Below are 19,372 nucleotides of genomic sequence, written 5' to 3' on the forward strand. Positions count from 1 at the left end.
TGATGATCCCATGAGGTTTCTTTTACGCACAGTGCCATGCAAAACTCAAACTTTGCTTGAAATCACGCATTTTCCTTACATTTCCGTGATGGAAACGTCTAGAATTTTTAGGAATTTACAAAATTCCTACCACCCAACATTGCCCGACTTGTGCCATGCACCACTTAGGATATTATTTGATTTTCTGTGTTGGACTGTAAAACATGTGTTTTCATGAGTGATGTTGTGCCGAAGGTGCTAGCATCACCCATGAGTTCAAAGGAATGTGATGTCAACAAAGGAATATTGCTGTTGAGCCGTAGAGACGAAGAAAATAATAAATTTGCAGTTTTCAGTATTAACCTATATGCCCAAAGATTCTCCATGGGAAACTGTAATAGGTGGCTGTTTCCAGGCATAATACAAGAATTTCCAGGTGAATCTTCATTGAGGGTGCTTTTCCCCTTTGCTGAGTTCTTTATTGTGGAGAAGTACGCACAGGGAGACTGGATCCTCCTTTTCAAACACACACTTTCTTCTGCAGGGAAAACATTTTCCTCATGCAGAAAGCCGTTCCATTACACCCCCACCATATCTGAAGGTGACCAGTTCCTGTTCCCAACCATTTCCAGGTAGAAAAGGGTCAGAGAGCAGTTTGGGAATTCCCAAGAATGGACATTTTTGTGGACAATCCCAAATTTCCAAGGTAAACCATTCCTTGGAGAACCAATTTTTCACCCCTTGAGTGGAATTTCCAAATATGGACTTTTCCTTGTGGAATTCCATTGTGGATTCCAGACAGGTGTAAACGATGTCAATTGAGTTGTAAAGTTAAACGCTTATGAACGAATTTACCTTTGTGAATCGGGCACAATGGGTCAGAAGGGATTAGGAAACTGAAGAGATCTGAGTGACGAATGAAGCAGAGAAGGGGTGGAGGACAGGAGCCACAGTTTTCGGACAGGTATTCATGATAAAGCCCTGGGCAGAAGTGGCCCCTGGGGTGACTTATTACGTAAGCGTTATCCTGGTTCTCCCATAGGATTACACTAAAATTAGTTCAGAAGCCACAAATTTGTTTCATTGACCCATCCTTCTGAGTAGGATCGCTGGAAATGAGAGGGTGACCATGAGATAAATATGATTTCAGGTGGGCTGCTAGGATTCTGTACATTAATAAGCATTGAGTTAGTGAGCTAGTTTTTGCCATGGGTTTACCTGAAGTAATTAGTGGGAAAAAAGCACTTTGTGCAGCGACCGGAGAGAAGATTCCAGGTGCCATGTTTTAGCATTTTTATTCGGGTCACACTTCTCTGGAATAAAGGTCATGCAGTGTGCCTCACCACATGAGCATGCTCACTACCTTTGGGGGTCAGTATCAGCTTTGTCAAGGACAGTCCCCATACATGGAGCCTCATGCACGTAGCGAGTTCTGGAAATAAAGTTTAGAGAGTCTTTAGAGGGCCATTCATTTGGTTGAGGATCCCTTGTGAGCCTGCTTTCTTTTGCCACGTCAGACAGTGCAAACCCCATTGGCTGACGATACGTGTTATAGTTTCAACCTCAAAGAGACTGTTAGGAAGGGCCTTCATCCTTTTCCCATCATCTGCTTTTAAGTTGAGAATGTCTCCTCTTGGACGGCAGGGCAGGAACCACCAGGAACTACAGAGCAGGAACCCAAGGTGCATTAAGTGTTTCCCCTGGCCTGGACAATGGGATTCAAGCCCAGCAGTGAAGTTCCCCTTGGTGAATGGAGTGGCCACAAAGAGAGGCCCTAAGGAGTAGAGCAACTACCATACCCCCTTCTCATCAGTGGCACGATATGCACACTTTACAAGGACACTTAACAGCTGATGTCTCTGATGACAAATGACTGACCACAAAATATCCCTGGACTAATTCGACTTGAAAGGCAGCTGGGGTAGGTAACCCAGGTCCTCCTCATCTGTGCTCCCACACCAAATTATTAGCACTGCTGACTGCCTAGGCGAGGCATTTTTGGGGAGGGAAACTTGAACACAATTTACAGTGTCTGTGTAACCGGTCATAAAGTGATTGGTGGGTCTAGGGTACGCCTTACATTCACTATGTTGGACCAACCCCTTTGCGAGAAAATGTACACAAGGCCACAGGCAGAGTCCCACTGGCCACCCCCTAGTATCTTTCTTCCACTCCCTATCCACACCAGCTGTTGAAGTTCTGAAAGCGAATTATTTTTGTTGTTGAAATGCATGAACATTTTCTGTGTCTGGTCTGTCATACCGGAAAAATGCATTATTTCATGTTATCCACTAAACGGCCAGTAGCAGAGCCAGTGTGTCATGGGCTCTAGTTCAAGTATGCAAATGAACTCCCTGGCTGCTGTTCGAATTATAAAATACAGCAATAATCATGGTTCAGTGGGCCCCTCAGTTCTATGGGCCCTGGAGCCATTGTACCTGCTGCACCAATGTAAGCTACTGTCTCATTGCAAAATGGCAGCCACATAAAGTGAGAAAGAACAACCATGATGAGACAGAGTATTTTTCACTTTTTATATAGACTAGTTTATTTTCTCTTTGCAGATGTATTCCAGTGTCAGTATTTAAAATGTACATGTGTATGTGTAATTTTAAAATGGTATTTCTATATTGAATTAGTTTATCAACTGTAAAAATGTATACTACGTTCGAAAAAGTAATTTTATTTAAGTAAATAAATCATGAAATTGGAATCCATAATGCTAAAAGAACCTAAACTCAATAGGATGTGACTGGTGGTGGGCTCCTACCTGCCCCTCGCTACCTCGTCCGCCACAGCGGAAGTTGCATCAATGAACTATGACAGAATAGCAATGCACACCTTGCCCTGGAAATGCCTGTGTTGCACTTCTGTGCAGAAGCAGAGAGTTGGCAGCCAATCATTTTGTTGCACTCTTTGCTGTGTTAGGAGCACTTGCAATATGGCTTAGCAATGGTAGATATGCCCTAATTCAAGCAAGGGAAATTGCCACTTTTGACCTTTGCTTGGGTAGCCAAAAAACCCAAATTTGTGGTACAGAAGACCCTTCTGACCTTGGTGTCCTCCTGTCATGGATGATGCTGCACTAATGAACGGGAACACAGGGCGGTTCGGCATATAAAGCTAGTCCTTTAGAGTCTCCAACTCAAACGTTTTGGGGAGAAAGTTGAGAACCTGGGTGGAGGTAGCCTTTGATAGCCACTTTGAGACAACTCTGGAAGAGCTTCAGTCACCAAGAGCTTTTTTCTAAAGTAACTTAAGTAGAAAGGCTGGGGTATGTCCAGTTAATCCAACGGCAGAACAATCCCTAGCAGGGGAGATTAGTCTATGGAGTTTAAAGTGAAAAGAGCCGGTGAAAAGGCATTTGGATTTGAATTCCAAACTTTGGAAGGTTCGAGCAAAACATAGAGCAGTCAAAACACTGGATCCGGCACTGGCTCCGGCACTGGCTCCTGGGTGTATTTATAGTGCAACACAGCTGTTGTCTGCCAACGTTAACATACATAAACCAGACACGCGAAGTGATGGATGTCGGCAGCCTTTGGAAAAGGAACCCTTTCTTCCCACAGGCTTATGAATTGCCTATCATTGGATGGATAGTTTGTGGGAAGCAATGGGGAGAGGTGCAGGGGATACTATCTATGCACTGATAAAGCTTTTGTTTGGAGCTTTTATGGTTTTCTTCTAAGATCACAAACTAATTAGATAAATAAAAAATAAAACTTGCAAATCCCCTCGATAAACAAATTGAAAATACGTTATAGTTACTAAAAAAAAACCCCATCAAATTCGCCAGTTTTGTTTATCTATTCAGCCATGACTACCTCATGCACTGTGTAAGAAGTGAAACTTGCTATCACAGAAGGCATCATTGATTACATCACATATTACGTCACCACTTCCTGCGTGACATCACCAGTGACGCATCATGGCCTTACACAGTCCAGGACCTGTGTCCATGCCATGTCTGAAGGATGCATACAGTAAGTCCACTGGTCATTATCTTTGTGCACAGTATCTCAAATATGTGCCTGCCTTGCCCTGTGCCCCCAGTTCCTGAGGTAGTAGACATGCAGGGCACAACCTGTAACCAAGCAGTTTATGTATCGCAAACAAGTACGTGCTTCGCACCATACTCTGTGCAGACTACTTGCACGGGTGGGACGCATCTGTATGTAGTGCACATGCAGCAGACGAGGTAAAATGCACATAGTTAATGGCCTATTTCATTGAGGTCATTGGTTATGTCATCAGTAAAGTCTGGTGATGCCAAGGGCAGTGCTGGGGGGTTGGGGGTTATAATTTCACCTTTAACTATAACTGGCTAATTTATGGAGATCTGAGGATTTAAATGTTAATTAAAGAGCCCCTCGCGATGATTTTTTTTCCCATGAATATGCACTTTTTTAATATGACATATTAAGTTTCTTTGTAGCACAGTGTGCACTTGCTGTGTTACTCGAGCCATAAAAAGACATAACATAATCCGCACTACACCTTTGCATGAGGTTCGTAGGAAATGCAAGATCCTCGAACAGGTGAACTTTTTTGTTGTGCATTTCATAGTCAGATCCATTTTTACCTCTTATTGCATAGTGTAGACAGTGGCTTACATCAACATGGCATTGTAAGGCATCAAAACACACTCATTTATAGGTAACCACATTTTTTTAACTTTTCGAAGAGAATTTCGATTTTTCCCGAGAGCTGGGGAAAAGGTGGGTGCGCAAGGAGTGAGACTAGAAAGAAGGAAAGAGAAAAAGTAATGCACCAAAATAAACATAAACTCTAAACTATGGTGTCTTCATGACCCCCTAAATAAGTGCTTCCCAAACTATTTAGAAGCAGGACCCAATTTTTAGAATGACAAACTTTCACAACCTACCTAGCTTTAATGGAGATGAGGTGGGGCGAGTTTTTTTTATTTAATTGTAGACTTGCTTTCAAATTGCTGTGCGTGACTAAAATAGCACCCTGTTTGCAATTTTTAGTGTTCCTTACTAACAGAAATTGTCCGTAAATGTTACCCTTCCTTATGTCTTTATCGTTCTGTGGCCAAGATGTTGATGGGCCCATAAAAGTGGCAGATGATGAACTGTACTCCAGCTTTGAGCAGGAACACTTTTCAGAGTGGAGATCTGGTTTGTGGCATCTGTTCACTAAAATCACAAGGCTTCTGAAAAAACTTGGTGTCAGTACCAGTGATTTTATTTGTAAAGCTCCTTCTGCAGCAGAGTATGGGATAATGCCGCATATCCATTGATGTGTTAAAACGAGACACAGTGGTGCATTTTGGACTCCATAAATATTTTCTTTGCAGTTTTATATAACATGAACACAGCCCAAGAACATTGGAGCACTTAACATGAGCACCAGATTACATTACACAAGGTCAGAGGATGTTGAGCCAATGACACTCCTCAGCACACGTAGCATTTATGAAATAACATCAGTATGTAGTGTGTTTCCATAGAATAGTTGACAAATTTAAAGTGGAAAAACATATATATAGAGTCTTCTTTCTTCTTTCTTGTTCTTTTTATTTAATGAAATCTTCCAATAGTTCACTACAGCCAACACGTGTTTCGTCGCAAAATGGGGGAGTAGTCCCGCGACTTTTTCAAGGCTAAATTCCGTGTATCTGTAGATTTTGTTATGCGGTGATAATTCCAAACCGCAATGGTATCTATTGTGGTAGCGTCTTAAAAATCGGAATGAGACTTTACTGGTTCTTATTTTCCAGTTCCAGTTCCAAAATTCCTACGTGCTCCTGTGTATCCTCCGTGAATATAATATATATGTGTATATATATATCCACACGAAAGCTGCACCACTGTGTATATATATATATATATATATATATAAAGAAGACTCTCTATATGTATGTTTTTGCACTTTAAATTTGTCAACTATTCTGTGGAAACACACTACATACTGATGTTATTTCATAAATGCTACGTGTGCGATGGAATGTCATTTTTTACTGAAGGCTCAGGCCTATCCTGAGGAGGAAGGTGGTTCTACTTACCTTTTAGCACCGTCACATACTAGGTTTGTTCATGGTGATATGTGCCAATAGTCTCTGCGGTGGCCTTTACCTAAACCCAAAACCACTATCTAGCTTCTTCCAATGTCAGGACTCAGCCCTTGTTTCTGAGATCCAAAGTTGGCAGCACTGGCTGTTAGGCCACATCTGTATTTCTCAGTTTATTTGTGAAAGTCATACATGATTGTGTACGGTCTTGCATAGTGAGTGCATTCTCTGTTGAAATGACTTTGTGAAGTAAAGAAACAGCAGCAACATATACTGGAAGGGTCAGTCAGAGCCTTGCTTGGGAATAGCTCAAGGGTTTGTTTTGAAAGTGCCGTTAGGGACATATTTCAACACCTTTGCATCAGTGGTGCTGGAACAATTATCAAAGTAGGGGTGCTAACATCTGTGTCAAATCATTGAAATCCTAGGGATTGTGAAAAATCCTAGCCTCACACAAAGAACAAGTGTAGCAAATGTATTCAGCAGATAAGTGGTAGGGGTGTATTATTTTGGAGCACACTGTCAAAAATATATTACTGAAGCACTGTCATTTACAGACAGCACAATTTCTATTGAAATAGCCACTGAAATTGCACAGACATACAGTTATACTGATAAGATTATAAAGCACACAGATTGATAATGTGTGGAAACCAGGTTTCAGTGAAAATGTATCATTTGCGCATCACCAAGTAAAGTGTCTTTATTTGTTTTGATCCTATTCAAATCTTTATTTCGATCACATTTTGGCATTACCCAAAAAATAGCTTAATTTTTCCTCCCTAACTGCTGATATATTCTGAAATCTGTGCCCAGTTCATTTACAGGTATTCACATTTCGTTGTGTTTCAAAAAATGGCATACCTCCAGCTTTTTCTTTCACACTCATTATACCCAGCAAGATTGTCACAAAGTTGACTTTACAAAGTCCTCTCACTTTGTAGTCAGAGAAAGAAAAGTAAACACCAATCCCTAAGTTAAAAGAATAAGCAGCAATTCTTCAGAAGACGTAGCCAGACATTTACCCTGTCTTTAAAGCACAGCAAATGCGATAAGATGAATGCAGAATTTAAAAGCATCTTTTCTTATTGCTGGTCCACCTTCTGAAGAACAGGACTTTTAGTACTGTGGGTCGCACCAGTGCATTGCGACCCACAGTTTGGGAACCGCAGTCCTAAATAGTAGCTCTCCACTTAAAGCGCAGCGATCTTTTAACTTTATATCACATTAATATAGAATGCAAAACCTGGTGTATTCTCAACCAATGTGAATGATTCAGGTCAATTATAATTTGCTGAAGACCCCAAATGTTATCATTTTCCGCACACTTGGGGCATGAGAATAGGTGGCTCACTAAATTATGATCCATGTGAATGCAATTCCAAGTGATGCAATGTTTATTACACAGGGTAATTACCAGGTGCAACATAGTTTACACCCTTTGTTAAATTTCAGCAAGTCAAAATAGCCTGAATGTAACAAAGGCTAAAGGCCCGGTATTGACTGGGGAGTATAGATTTTGATGCAGAGGCTCCTTTCCTGATATGTCTACTCACACTTTAAATCTCGTTTCTGTCTATGGTCCATTGTTGTGGTGTCTGTACTTTATGGCTTAAGCCCTATTTTTCTTTCATAGGTTTATTTTCTTTATTTGTGCATATATTTAATTAATAGATTTTTAATATATTGTGATCCATAGGGGACGGGTATGGGGGCAAATTACATTGAGGGGAAATTCAGATTTCGCTGAAAGGAGTCATTTGAAAAGTGTACTGAGAGTTCAAAACATCAGTTGGTACTTCTTTATACTATGTAAAGAGATTTCTACTCTAATAAGCTATAGAGACTTTGGGCCTAATTATGAGTTTGGCGGTCCACGGAACCGCAAAACCTGCGGTGGCATTGTGGCTGCTGCTACACTGCCGGTTCGACTGTTGGATTCCAACTTCGGAAGTCAGACCGCCTTGGGACTGCCGCATCTGCCGAGGATCCGCGATCCCTCGGCTGGGGAATGGCAGTCTGGGGCAGCAATATGCTGGTGGTGCTGCTGTGGCGCCATCAAGCATACTATGACTTTCCTGACCTCCACACTTTTCATGGCGGTGATACCGCCATGAAAAGTGTGGTGGTCTGGACAATAAGGGACCCTACAGAGCCCCCTGGTGGCCCAGTGCATGCAGAAGGGCCCCTGATGCCCCCCGTGTGCATGCACCCCAGTTCCTGCACTGCATGGACTGCACAGTGCATCTCGTGCAGGAACTTGCTTTGGGGCTCCCTCTGTGCTGCAGTTGAAAGGCTCACTTATGAGCCTTAGAACTGCACTGCCATGGGACTGCCAAAGCACCACCCAGCAGACCACACAGAAATTCGTAATCCAGCGGGCGTGCGGCGGTTGACTTTGTCGGTGTGGAAGCGGGGCACAGGTATGGCAGCCCGCTCCCTCACCGCCAAAGTCATAATCGGGCCCTAAGATTAAAGGCTTTACAGAATTATGTGGATTTTCTACAGAATGGATAACATCTAAAGTGTAGTTGGAGGTGACAATAGTCATCAAATGAGAGAAGAGTGGGATAGAGAAGGTTAGATAAGGAGGGTGTATTTGATATATAGAACGAGGATATCTGACATAGAACTACTCGTTCAGTACTTACTATTAGGTGTGTCTGGGACTTCACCCTTGGCATATGGGTGGCTATCTCTTGTGTCCTCTGAAATAAACTGTTCCATTGCTCTCATGTAGATGCCGAATTCATGTTTAGTTTCTCTCGTGCAGCAAACCGACTTTGCAGCACTCCACACCTGGGAGGTGTGCTCACTGGGCAGCTTCCCACGCTCTGCGGAAAAATGTACCGAAGTGCGCTTCCTGGACCTAGTTGTGGTTTTGGTGAAGCTCACTAGTATGTGTCGCTGGAGGGCCCTGCTACCCCCTGCTCCGACGGCGTGGAGGTGTTTGCTTCAGACTTGCGTGGAGCCTGAGAGCACTGCTATGAGAAGGGAGGTGGCTCAGGGACTCTGGAAGTGCCCCATCTCCATGGAATGGGACGCTCTACTGCTCAGGTTCTGAGGCCATGGCTCCTCTTTTCCTTAGTTGCAGTCCCCCCGTCTGCACGCGGAGCATAATTCTTGCATCTTCTGATATACCTAGCACAACCTAACCCCTGTTCATATTCTCCTTTATGCATCTACCCCCGCTCACCCGCATTAGGGGCCCACTACCCAAGAGGGACCATCTCCCTAATTCAGTTACATAGGATGCTCCCAGTGCATAGTTGGCCTTCACTATAGGCCGTTACTTCGATCTGTATTGGACTTGGAGTGAAAGACGCCTACTTTCCCGATGTCAGCTTTTGCCGCCAGCCTGTCTTGTTGATGCTTCCTCCACACCCTATCCCCTTCTCCCCTGTTCTCCTTGCTGGTGTATTATTGGTGGGATTTTCTCTCTATGTTAATAGTTCGTATTCAAAGACAGACCAGTCTTTCAATGTCAATATACCACAAGCATATGACTAGGACACAACGTAACCATATCTCGACCACTGCACGTTATGCCATTGGTGTTTTGCTAAATTACATAGATACTGTCGTTATTGTCGATTTGAAAAGCAAAACTCAATGAAACATATTTCAAAAAGAGGGTATAGAGGAAGGGCTTTCCTTGTGGAGAAAGAATGGAAACTTGCAGTTGCTCTCATGCAGAAGTATTCTAGCATGCACAATTGTACACTGTGCACAATTCTGCGAGCAGCACAGCCAACCGGTGGCCATGGAGTTTGCTCCAAAAGGAGTCAATCGTCTCTCTTCTGACGCTCGGGATCTTGCTTGTGAAGAGGTGTGCAAGCTCGGCTCAGTGCCCTAGGGTGAGAGGTGCAGAGGGCTGAGAGCGACAAGTATGTTCTCCGGTAAAGTTAATACGTTTTAATAGGCGACCTTTGGTATTGTTGAACTTGTGTGAACTAATCTGCTGTTTATGCTACTTTTTATCTCTGCTCCTGTGAAGCATGGTGTGAAGTGCTGTGGTTTGGTGTTTTCTTTATTTATACACAAAGGGCATTTACAATGGAGAGACTCGCGTGAATAAAGGGAGAACAGGGAGCAGCATATTTCATAAGAAGAGTCCTCTAGAAGAAATGTCACAACGAGACACTGAAGAAGGTGGGATGAGTAGGAGTACATTAAAACATATTTGAAGATTGGAATATTGTGTGCTTAATTAAAGGCAATGAGGTGGCCCAGGGTCACTAATGGCTGGTACTGACCTTCTCTTCCAACATTCCAGTTGTTTCTATTTTTGCCGTTTTAATTTAGAACATTTTACCCTCAGTGAGTGGACTGGTCCAATTGCATTGTAGCCCTTCTGCCTCGGGCTACAACAGTTCTTGAAGGTCTCCATGCTGGTTTTAGGCTCTTGCTTTACTTGGACGTATAACTCTGGTTGGGAGCCTTCAATATTCGCTACATTCCTCGGAAATGGACTATAATTCTTCATTGGGTCACCCAATGGTCAGCCTGCTGGTAGAGGTATGTGAGGCGCCTACAGTAAATCAGCTCCAAAAGTTTTAGGCAGAGGAAGTTCAATGTGCAGGGTCTCTATGTCAAGGGCAGATAAGAAATGGACAAAAAATGTCCTCAAAAATCACTATCTTTCTTTGAATTCTATGGGGCATATGCATCAACATTGGCATTAGCGATTCCTTATTAGCGAAAAATAAGGAATCGCTAATAAGGAATAGCAAAAGGCTATGCATGTAGGAATCGCTATTCAAATAGCGATTCCTTAACTTTCCTTAATTGCTACTAGCAAATTGCGAGTAGCAATTAAGGAATGCCATCCCAATCATTCCTATGGGCCTCCAGGCCCATAGGAATGAATTGGAGATTGCATGAGCAAATAGCGAGTACCAGTAGGTTCTCGCAAATTGCTCATGCAATTTCAAGGGTGCAAGGGTGTCAAAATGACACCCTATTGCACCCCTGAAATTGATATGTGCACATATGTTGCACACACACATGCTCTAAGGGCATGTGTGTGCGCAACATGAAACTTTGAAAAATGCACAAAAGTGCATTTTTCAAACTTTTAGCAAATTACCATGCAGTTCATCTTCATGGTAATTTGCTTCCCCTATTAGCGAATTCGCTAATTTTTTTACTTTCATGCATTGCATTTAAGGAATCCCAAATAGAGATTCCTTAAATTAAGGAATCTCAATTTGGGATTCCTTAAATGCTATCGCTATTTAAGGAATTGCTATTTAAGGATTCCTTAAATAGCGATTTTTGCTTTTGGGTTGATGCATTGGGATTGGGTATTTTTAACTCAATACCGGGAGCTATTACCGAATCGGTATTTTACCGACTGGATTTTGGCTTGATGCATGAGGCTGTATATTCTTTAATGCTGTAAATATGTAGTCTTACCTTCAGATGATTAAATAGTATGCAAGTGTGTTCTTACTTTCAAAGGACAACATGATCCATGCATCTCCTTTTATTTTTACAGATATTGACGAATGTGTGTCGGAAACCCATCAGTGCAACCCCACCCAGGTTTGCATCAACACAGAAGGGGGGTACACCTGCTCCTGTACAGAAGGGTACTGGCTCCTCGAAGGGCAATGCCTGGGTGAGTGAGCTCAAGCTCTATGAATCCAGCCTGGATTGTTTTCATAAATCTATCTACTTCTCATACAAAGAATATTTAGATTTATTGGTTTGATTGTATTTTGTCTTGTATCAATATACACTTTTACAAAAGCCTTGCCTAACCGTTGGTGTTTCTCATTGTAACAATCAGCAAGTCATACAGGCTTCACTGCCAAGGAATTGGAATAGTATTTTTGTGGACGTCAGTAGAGTTAGAGTGACCAGTAAAAATTTTGGAAATTTCCTGAAAGGCCGGGGACTTTCGAAATCACAAATCAAAAGATATTTCTAGATTTACTAACTGAGATGCCTCCTGACTTGCCAGGTTTTCCTGTGATCTGGTACTCTTTTAAAACCACACAATAAGTGTCTGTCCTGGGTGAGGAGGGGACAGTCCACCTCTCTATTTAATGGGAGAGTAGGAGGCAGATAGATTTTCTCCTCAAATAATAAAGATTGCGCCTGTAAATAAGATGTTACATGTGCTGTTGCATATTTACCCATCGTTATCTCGTATGTGAAAATTCTGCAACGGGCAAATTGCGCACTTTGGCGCTTTCCAAAAGTCTACGACTGTCATCAATGTTCTTAGTTACTCCCGCAATTACTTTTGATTTTCTCAAAAGTTGAAAAGTCACTACTTCAAATGATAAAGTCTCTTGGAGCAGATTGATGATGTTTACAGCAGGGGCTGAGTAAAGTTTTTTTTTTAACATGAATGTGGGCCACCGCTAACATGTGAGTTACAAGATGGCAAAAAATAACATTGTTGAAATCAAATTACAAAGAATACTGTCAAGGGTTTAAGGAGCAATATGTTCACTGCTGAAAAACACTCAGACTGGAAGAGCTAAATTACAGATAAACAACCTTAGCAAGAGAGCTCCACCGTTTGGTGCAGTAGTTCCATGTTGGATAAATATTGATACCGCCAGGTGTGGTACGTATTGGGTATGGTACTATGTCCCTGTTCCGAGTTTTGCACCTTGGAATGTAGTATGAAATAGTAGTACTGCATGCATGCCCCCTTTTGAGTTGCAAAATTCCGAATGTGCAGTTTCCTATGTTTCACCGTCGAAGCTGTGATCACGATTCAGGTGCAATCTCCAATTTGCACTCGGATGAGGATTACTGCTGTCTCATACTGAGATACCCTCTGTGTTGAGAAAGTCTCGCCTTCATTTGTGCATCGAACTCCAATTTTGTAAATGGCAAGCTTCACCTGTCACTTCCCCTGTGCTTACTAGATTAAAACAGGTGTAACTATTATTAGAAAATTTACTCCGAGTCTCAATTGTCCTCTTTCATAAAATAGGTGTTAAATAGACCTCCTGCTCTACCTCTCTCCTATGACATAGGAAATTTGTGTGTAGCTAAGATAAATTCTGCATGTTTTGTTTTTAACCGCTCAGGTACCTGGCATTTTTAATGACATTTTTTATATACTGCATTAAACCTTTGCAGTTATTTTTGAAGTCTTTTGACAGAAGTAGGAGTAGGAAGTAAGATACACTTTATAGAGCGCACAAATACCTGAAGGTGTCAAAGCACTGAGTTGACGGGGGAGAAGAAAGAAGCACGTAGCCGCTCACTAGGATGAGAAAAGCCATGTTTTCAGCAATTTTCTGAAAGTCAGAAGACCAGGAAGACCTGGCTTGGCAGTTCGGGCTGGACTAGTTCCATGAGGAATAGGGTCAAGACTGATTTGCATATGGCTAGGTCTGAACTGGGGTGGCGAAGTGAGCTAAAGAACGATGATGGATTCAACCCAGATTTGTGACTGGGGTGAGTGTCTGAACAGTTTTGGCGCTCCGTCCATCATCGCCTTGTGTTTGTTTTGTTTACCCTAAGTTAGCAGGGTATGCCCAGACGTGGGTCCCTAGATCCCTTTGCCACTGGATCACGCTAGCCTGGCTGATGAAGGTGTTACCCTTAAACCAGTCCCAGAATGCTTGTTTCCGGTCCAGGGCAGATCTGGCTTGGCAATTCGGGCTGGACTATTCCCATGAGGAATAGGGTCAAGACTGATTTGCATGTGGCTGGGTCTGAACTAGGGTGGCAAAGTGAGCTAAAGAACGATAATGGATTCAACCGAAATCTGTGACTCGGAGTGAGTGTCTGAAAAGTTCTGGCGCTCCGTCCACCATCTCCTTGTGTTTGCTTTGTTCACCCTAAGTTGGCAGGGTATACCCAGACATGTGTCCCTTGCTCACTTTGCCACTGGATTCAAGCTAGCCTGGCTGATCAGGGGTCTTACCCCGAAACTGGTCCCAGAGTGCTTGTTTCTGGTCCAGGGAAGACCTGGCTTGGCAGGTCGGGCTGGACTATTCCCATGAGGAATAGGGTTAAGACTGATTTGCATATAGTTGGGTCTGAACTGAGGTGGCGAAGTGAATGATGGATGCAACCCAGATCTGTGACTGGGGGTGAGTGTCTGAACAGTTTCGGCGCTCCGTCCATCTTCTCCTTGTGTTTGCTGGTGTTAGCAAGACCTTTTAATTTTTCCCAAATTATATGTATAATATAGGTATTTGTAGGTGCTTTCAGCTAGTCCTCTTCATCCATTGGCCTGTTATTGTGACATTCTCATTTTTCTAAGCCACAGTACTGCATACATCATGGGGCAACTCACTCCAGCCATTAACTAATGTGATGGCATCCTCATGGACCTCAATTAGGGATCACCAGGGGTTGCAGCGGCGACTCCCTTGGTTGCCCTTTGCAACCCCTGGCACTGGTCCTGCAACCCCTAGCAAGATATGCAGAGGAAGCCACATGAGAATTAAGGTAACAAGCATTGGCATAGCCAATAGGTCTTGCTTTTGGGACCTTATAAGTATTTAGTTAGGCAGCACAATATCCTTGGTGCAACAACATCAACTATTGCATGGCTAAACACTTATAAGGTCCCAAAGTCGAGATCTATTGGCTATGTGCGTTTTACTTAGGTCGCATCGCAAAACACAGGGAGGTCACCAAAAGTCAATTCGCATTTCGCACCCACTATGTGGGACCTGCCTCAATCATACATTGGGACTTAGATCCTGACTTTTAAATGAGGAAATTTTCAAGCATGCCCACAGTGGCAAAGGGTCGTAAAAAATATTTGTGAATATCGCCCAAAACATGTCCTCAAACTTCTCAAGGAGCCCTACGCTGAAACATCCACTTCCTTTGCCAGAGTAGGATTTACTCATACACAATATTAAGACATGATGAGTAGTGAACATATGGATTTATGACTGCCAGGAAACATTTAGTAAATTCTTGCCCCTTGAAGATCGAGCCGTTTGCACGTGTAAATTGAACTCACACGCTCAAATGACTTTGGAAATCAAGCAGGTTTCTGAATTATATTAACTTACTAACATCACACTGTAATCAACAGGGAAAGAGAAGTAGCAGCAGGTATATATGTCTGCCAGTCAGGAGGGGCGTCTGGGATGGGGAACAGGATGCCGAGAGGCTGGGGAGGGGGTCTGTCCTGGAGGGGAAAGCTGGAAACTGAACGGAAGGTTTGTGGTTTTTGCGGTTGGAAAGGCCTGCGGAGTTTTGAAAAATGTAATGAACAGGAAGTCGTATGTAAACGTCGATGTTTATGACTCTATCACCAGCTGCAGATGGATAATAGCACGAGCCGCTTCTGGGTGACCCCAGATATAGTGATCTACGGGGCCAGGACCTGAACTCAGCTTGACCCCATGACCCTCCTGCGTTTGGAGCAAAGGGTATGATATATTGAGGTACAGCAGAACAAATTGAGCTGCCCAATTAGCTGTGTGCACATCTGTCAGAGGGAAAATGGGACTGTTGCCCCCGCACCCCTCCCCCCACCCCGTATCGAAGCTTCCCCGAAATACGGAGCTCCTGTTCTCAAGACGACGGCAAATTTGATTTTTCTTGTCCTGTGAGACATTACTGTAAAACAATTTGTTTATAAAGAACTTTCGAATGCTTTTCTCCTCATATGGCACTTGAAATGAAATAATCACGCGCCTGTGGCCATGAACTACAAGGGAAGGCGCTTGGCGACTGCTTATATTTTTCAATACTCAGCATTGAAAGGGAAAGTATGTTAGCGGGGAGAGCGAGGGAGAGTGTGAGAATGAGAGAGAACTACAGGGGAGGAATGGAGAGAAAGAGAGCAAGGAGTAACACAAAGAGAACACGGGTGAGAGAGTGAGAAAGAGAGACGTAGAGAGAGAGAGGGGTAGGAGGAGAAAATAAAAAATAAAAAAAATAACACACGAGTGGTGCGCACGTAGAAAGTGAAAAAAGTGAAAGTAAAAAAAACGAAACCCATGAGTTGTATGCGCGCACGCGCGTGCTAAAAGAAAAAAAAGAAAGAAAAAATAACACGCGAGTAGTGCGCACGACGCGCACGCACGAGACGGCAAAAGTGAAAGCAGCTGCAGCGCCAAATCTGGAAAGTGGTGTGCGATGTGCGCACACCATGACGAGAGAGGAAAGCCAGATGGCGCCTCTTCTCGTCATTGTACGCGAAACCGCACGCTCTATGCCACCCAAAAAGCGTGTGGTAGCACTTTGAAATCCCACTTACTAAATGTCTCACAGAGCAGCGCATGCGCTGGCTCAGGCGAGACCTAAAAATGAGAGCAGGGCTCTCAAGGACCAAATATCACTCTCTGAAGTCACCACCTCTGTTAGTCCTTTAGCCTTCAGTGGAAAATAGGAGGACATTGAAGGACACTGGGTATGAGGAGTCCTATCAAGGACATCACAGTGGCACGTGCACCTCTTGCCCAGCTGCTCAGTCTCCAAGGGAGTCCCTTGCCCTCAGCTTGTATTTGAGTGTGACCGTTCCTTTATCAGCAGTGAGGCGACTGTAAGGCCCAGCTGCCAGTGGCGTAATGAAACTGCAAAGTAGATGGAGAGGGCTCCCCATGCTCTGGGCCCAGTCAAGAGCTCTCAGGCCAGGGGCCTGCTGGCCGTGTGCAGTGCCTGCCGGGGCCCCCTGGAGCTCCGGCCCCCCTGCACTGCAGGCGCTCCCGGGGCTATTGTTACGCCACTACCAGCTGCTCCAAACCTGGAATTTCTGATGAAGCTGCCTGGGGAAGTGGGAGGGGGTCTCACCATTGAGTGGATGGGCCCTAGACATTTAAGAGAGTGGGTGACATTATGTCGCGTGATCATCACATACTATTGCAAAGTTTTGAGAACAAAGTGTGATAAGATAATTGAAGCTACAATTACAGTTATAAGATCTATTTGCCGCGCCCTTTCCACCTTGTTATTAGTAATGTGAGGGTCATGCAGGATAATGTCGCCCAAGGTCTGAGCATGGGAGGGTCAACCTTAAACCAATTCGGCCTATCCATTCACTGAAAAAAAACCTCAAACTTTTCCAGGAAGCTTCATTCAAACCGTTTTTTGGATCAGCTTGGCGCCTGCATGCCATCACCCCAGCAATCATCTATTACCTCACTTCAACTCCAGTGCTCCAAGCACATAAGTAAATCCCTTCTGAATAGGGCACACATAGTTTTTTGCTAACCATCCCTCTCCTGTGTAGTGTCTCTGTCATGGTCTGCATGCCGTCTTAAATGTAAATGTGGCTTAGTGCATTTCAATTGATGGTTTAATCATAATCTTTTCTCTGGTAAGGCAGCACAGTAGGGGAATGCAGATTCTTCATGTATGTAGATAACCTGTAGATTCACAGGGTTGCCTCTTGAGTAAGGCAACACATATATTCATATTAGCCACTTCAAGTGCAATTTGCCTGGTTGTTGAGATGAGAATGAAACACCTCAAGGTAATAAAGCTTAAATGTACTACAATGTTATTCATATTTCACCTAAGTATCCAAGTGCAAATATGAAGTGCCGAAAAAAATGGTTAAAAAGAGACTCCCACAGGGGGAGTGGCTAACGAGCTTTGTGATGCCCCCCTGAGCCGAAAGCTCCGTGCTCGATCCATCTACATCGCTAGCCCAGCATGTCTTAATTGAACAGAGAAGGCTGTTTTTGATGTCACAGTGACTGTGAGTATCTTGGTAGTGCTCCAATGGGTCTCTTAATTCAGTAGGCCACTTGAGCTTCCCACTGCCCGACTAACCCAACAAGGCGGCCATAATTGGAGCTCCTGCAGGAGAGTAGCGCTCAACACAGTGTGGCCTGCCATGCTGACTGTGTGCCAGAGCAAGGGAGAGTGTGTGGCCAGCAGATGATCGCCGAGACTTTAACTGGCGTTTCAACACCGTGAAGCCCCCAAACTAGGAGAGACTGTGATGAAGATAGCTGACTGAACCACTCTCCCACTGCAGAACCTTGGCACCTAGGTCCAAGGAACTGCATGCAACGGCCCCAAGCTTTCAGAAGACGTGCTATCGGAAACAAGCAAAGAATGGATGCTGCATATCAGAGGTGACCCTCTCCTAACTTGGGTTGCTAATGGCCATAGATTGGCTTTCCATACCTTGCAGTAATTTGCAAGGGCTCTGTGCTATTTCATCCTTTTCCTTGTTATTAAATAGAGCTTACGTGTGCATGACATTTCACTCCTCAGCTCTCAAGAAGATTTCCATGTCCCGATAGCATTAAAGTGCCATTGGGGTCCTATGGGGGTGTTTCTACAGCTGAGCATGATGGCAGCCTGAGCTGAAAGCTCTGCGCTTGATCCATCTACATCGCTAGCCCAGCACGTGATAATCGAACAGAGAAGGCTGTTTTTGCTCTCACAGTAATTGTGAGTATCATGGTAGTGCTCAAATGAATCTGTTAATCCAGTAGGCCACTCGAATTTACCACCACCCAACTAAACCAAGATGGCAGCCGTAATCGGAGCTCCCAGAGGGGCGTAGCGCTCATCGCTGTTGTGGCCTGCCATGCTTACCATGTGCCTATGCAAAGAAGAGTGTGTGGCCAGCGGATAATTGTAGACATTTTCACAGATGTGTCAACATCCTGAAAGCTGCAAATGGAGAGCGCTCCCATGACGAAGATAGCAGACTGAACCGCTGGCCTATTTCAGGACCTCGGCATCTTGGTCCAAGGGCCTACACGCAAAGACCACAAGCTTTCAGAAGATGTGCTATTTGGAACAAGCAAAAAATGGATGCTGCCTATCAGGGGTGACCCTCTCCTAACTTGAGTTGCTACTGGCCATGGATTGACTTTACAAACCTTGCAGTAAGGCGCAAGGGCATTGCACTGTTTCAACATTGTCTACATCATTAAATAAATCTGATGTAAGCTTGAAAATTCACTCGTCCGCTCTCAAGGGGATCTCCATGTCCCAATATCATTAAAGTGCTATTGGGGTCCTACTGGCAGACCTTTGTATTCCTACATAGTGCACTACAGAACTGATCAGATTGTGTGTTCATCATAAAGGCTCACTCTACAACCAAAAATCTTACCTCGCTTGCAAATGCGAGGACCCATAATGGCTGACTCCAAAAGCAAAGAGAACAGAGACCACAATGACACTAAAGAAGCCAAATCCAGACTGAAATGTGCAAAAGCGGATCCGCCTATTCCAGACTACCTTAAATCAGAGATAACATTGAATATGGACATTAGCATACAAAGACTGGGTGTGCTCCATGATCTGCCAAAAACACTAGAGCCAATACTGTTGTCAAGCACCATGATATTCAAGCTCTCCATAATCACTTCAAGGAGCTGACCAGTAGAATCGCAGAGGCGAATCCAAAATTAGTGCACTGGAGGATTTGAATACGTCAGAGAAGAA

General features: G+C 43.8%; 1 protein-coding gene across 1 annotated transcript in view; it reads left to right on the plus strand.

Annotated features, from left to right (window-relative positions):
• Positions 1–19,372, plus strand: part of FBLN5 (fibulin 5) — a 276,797-nt gene that overhangs the window by 138,694 nt on the left and 118,731 nt on the right. Inside the window, exon 5 of the mRNA XM_085626515.1 lies at positions 11,514–11,636. Coding sequence (XP_085482641.1) covers positions 11,514–11,636 — 123 coding nt within the window. The remainder of the gene's footprint in view (positions 1–11,513; positions 11,637–19,372) is intronic.

The sequence above is a fragment of the Triturus cristatus genome, chromosome 9 (assembly GCF_964204655.1).
Source record: "Triturus cristatus chromosome 9, aTriCri1.1, whole genome shotgun sequence".
NCBI lineage: Eukaryota > Metazoa > Chordata > Amphibia > Caudata > Salamandridae > Triturus > Triturus cristatus.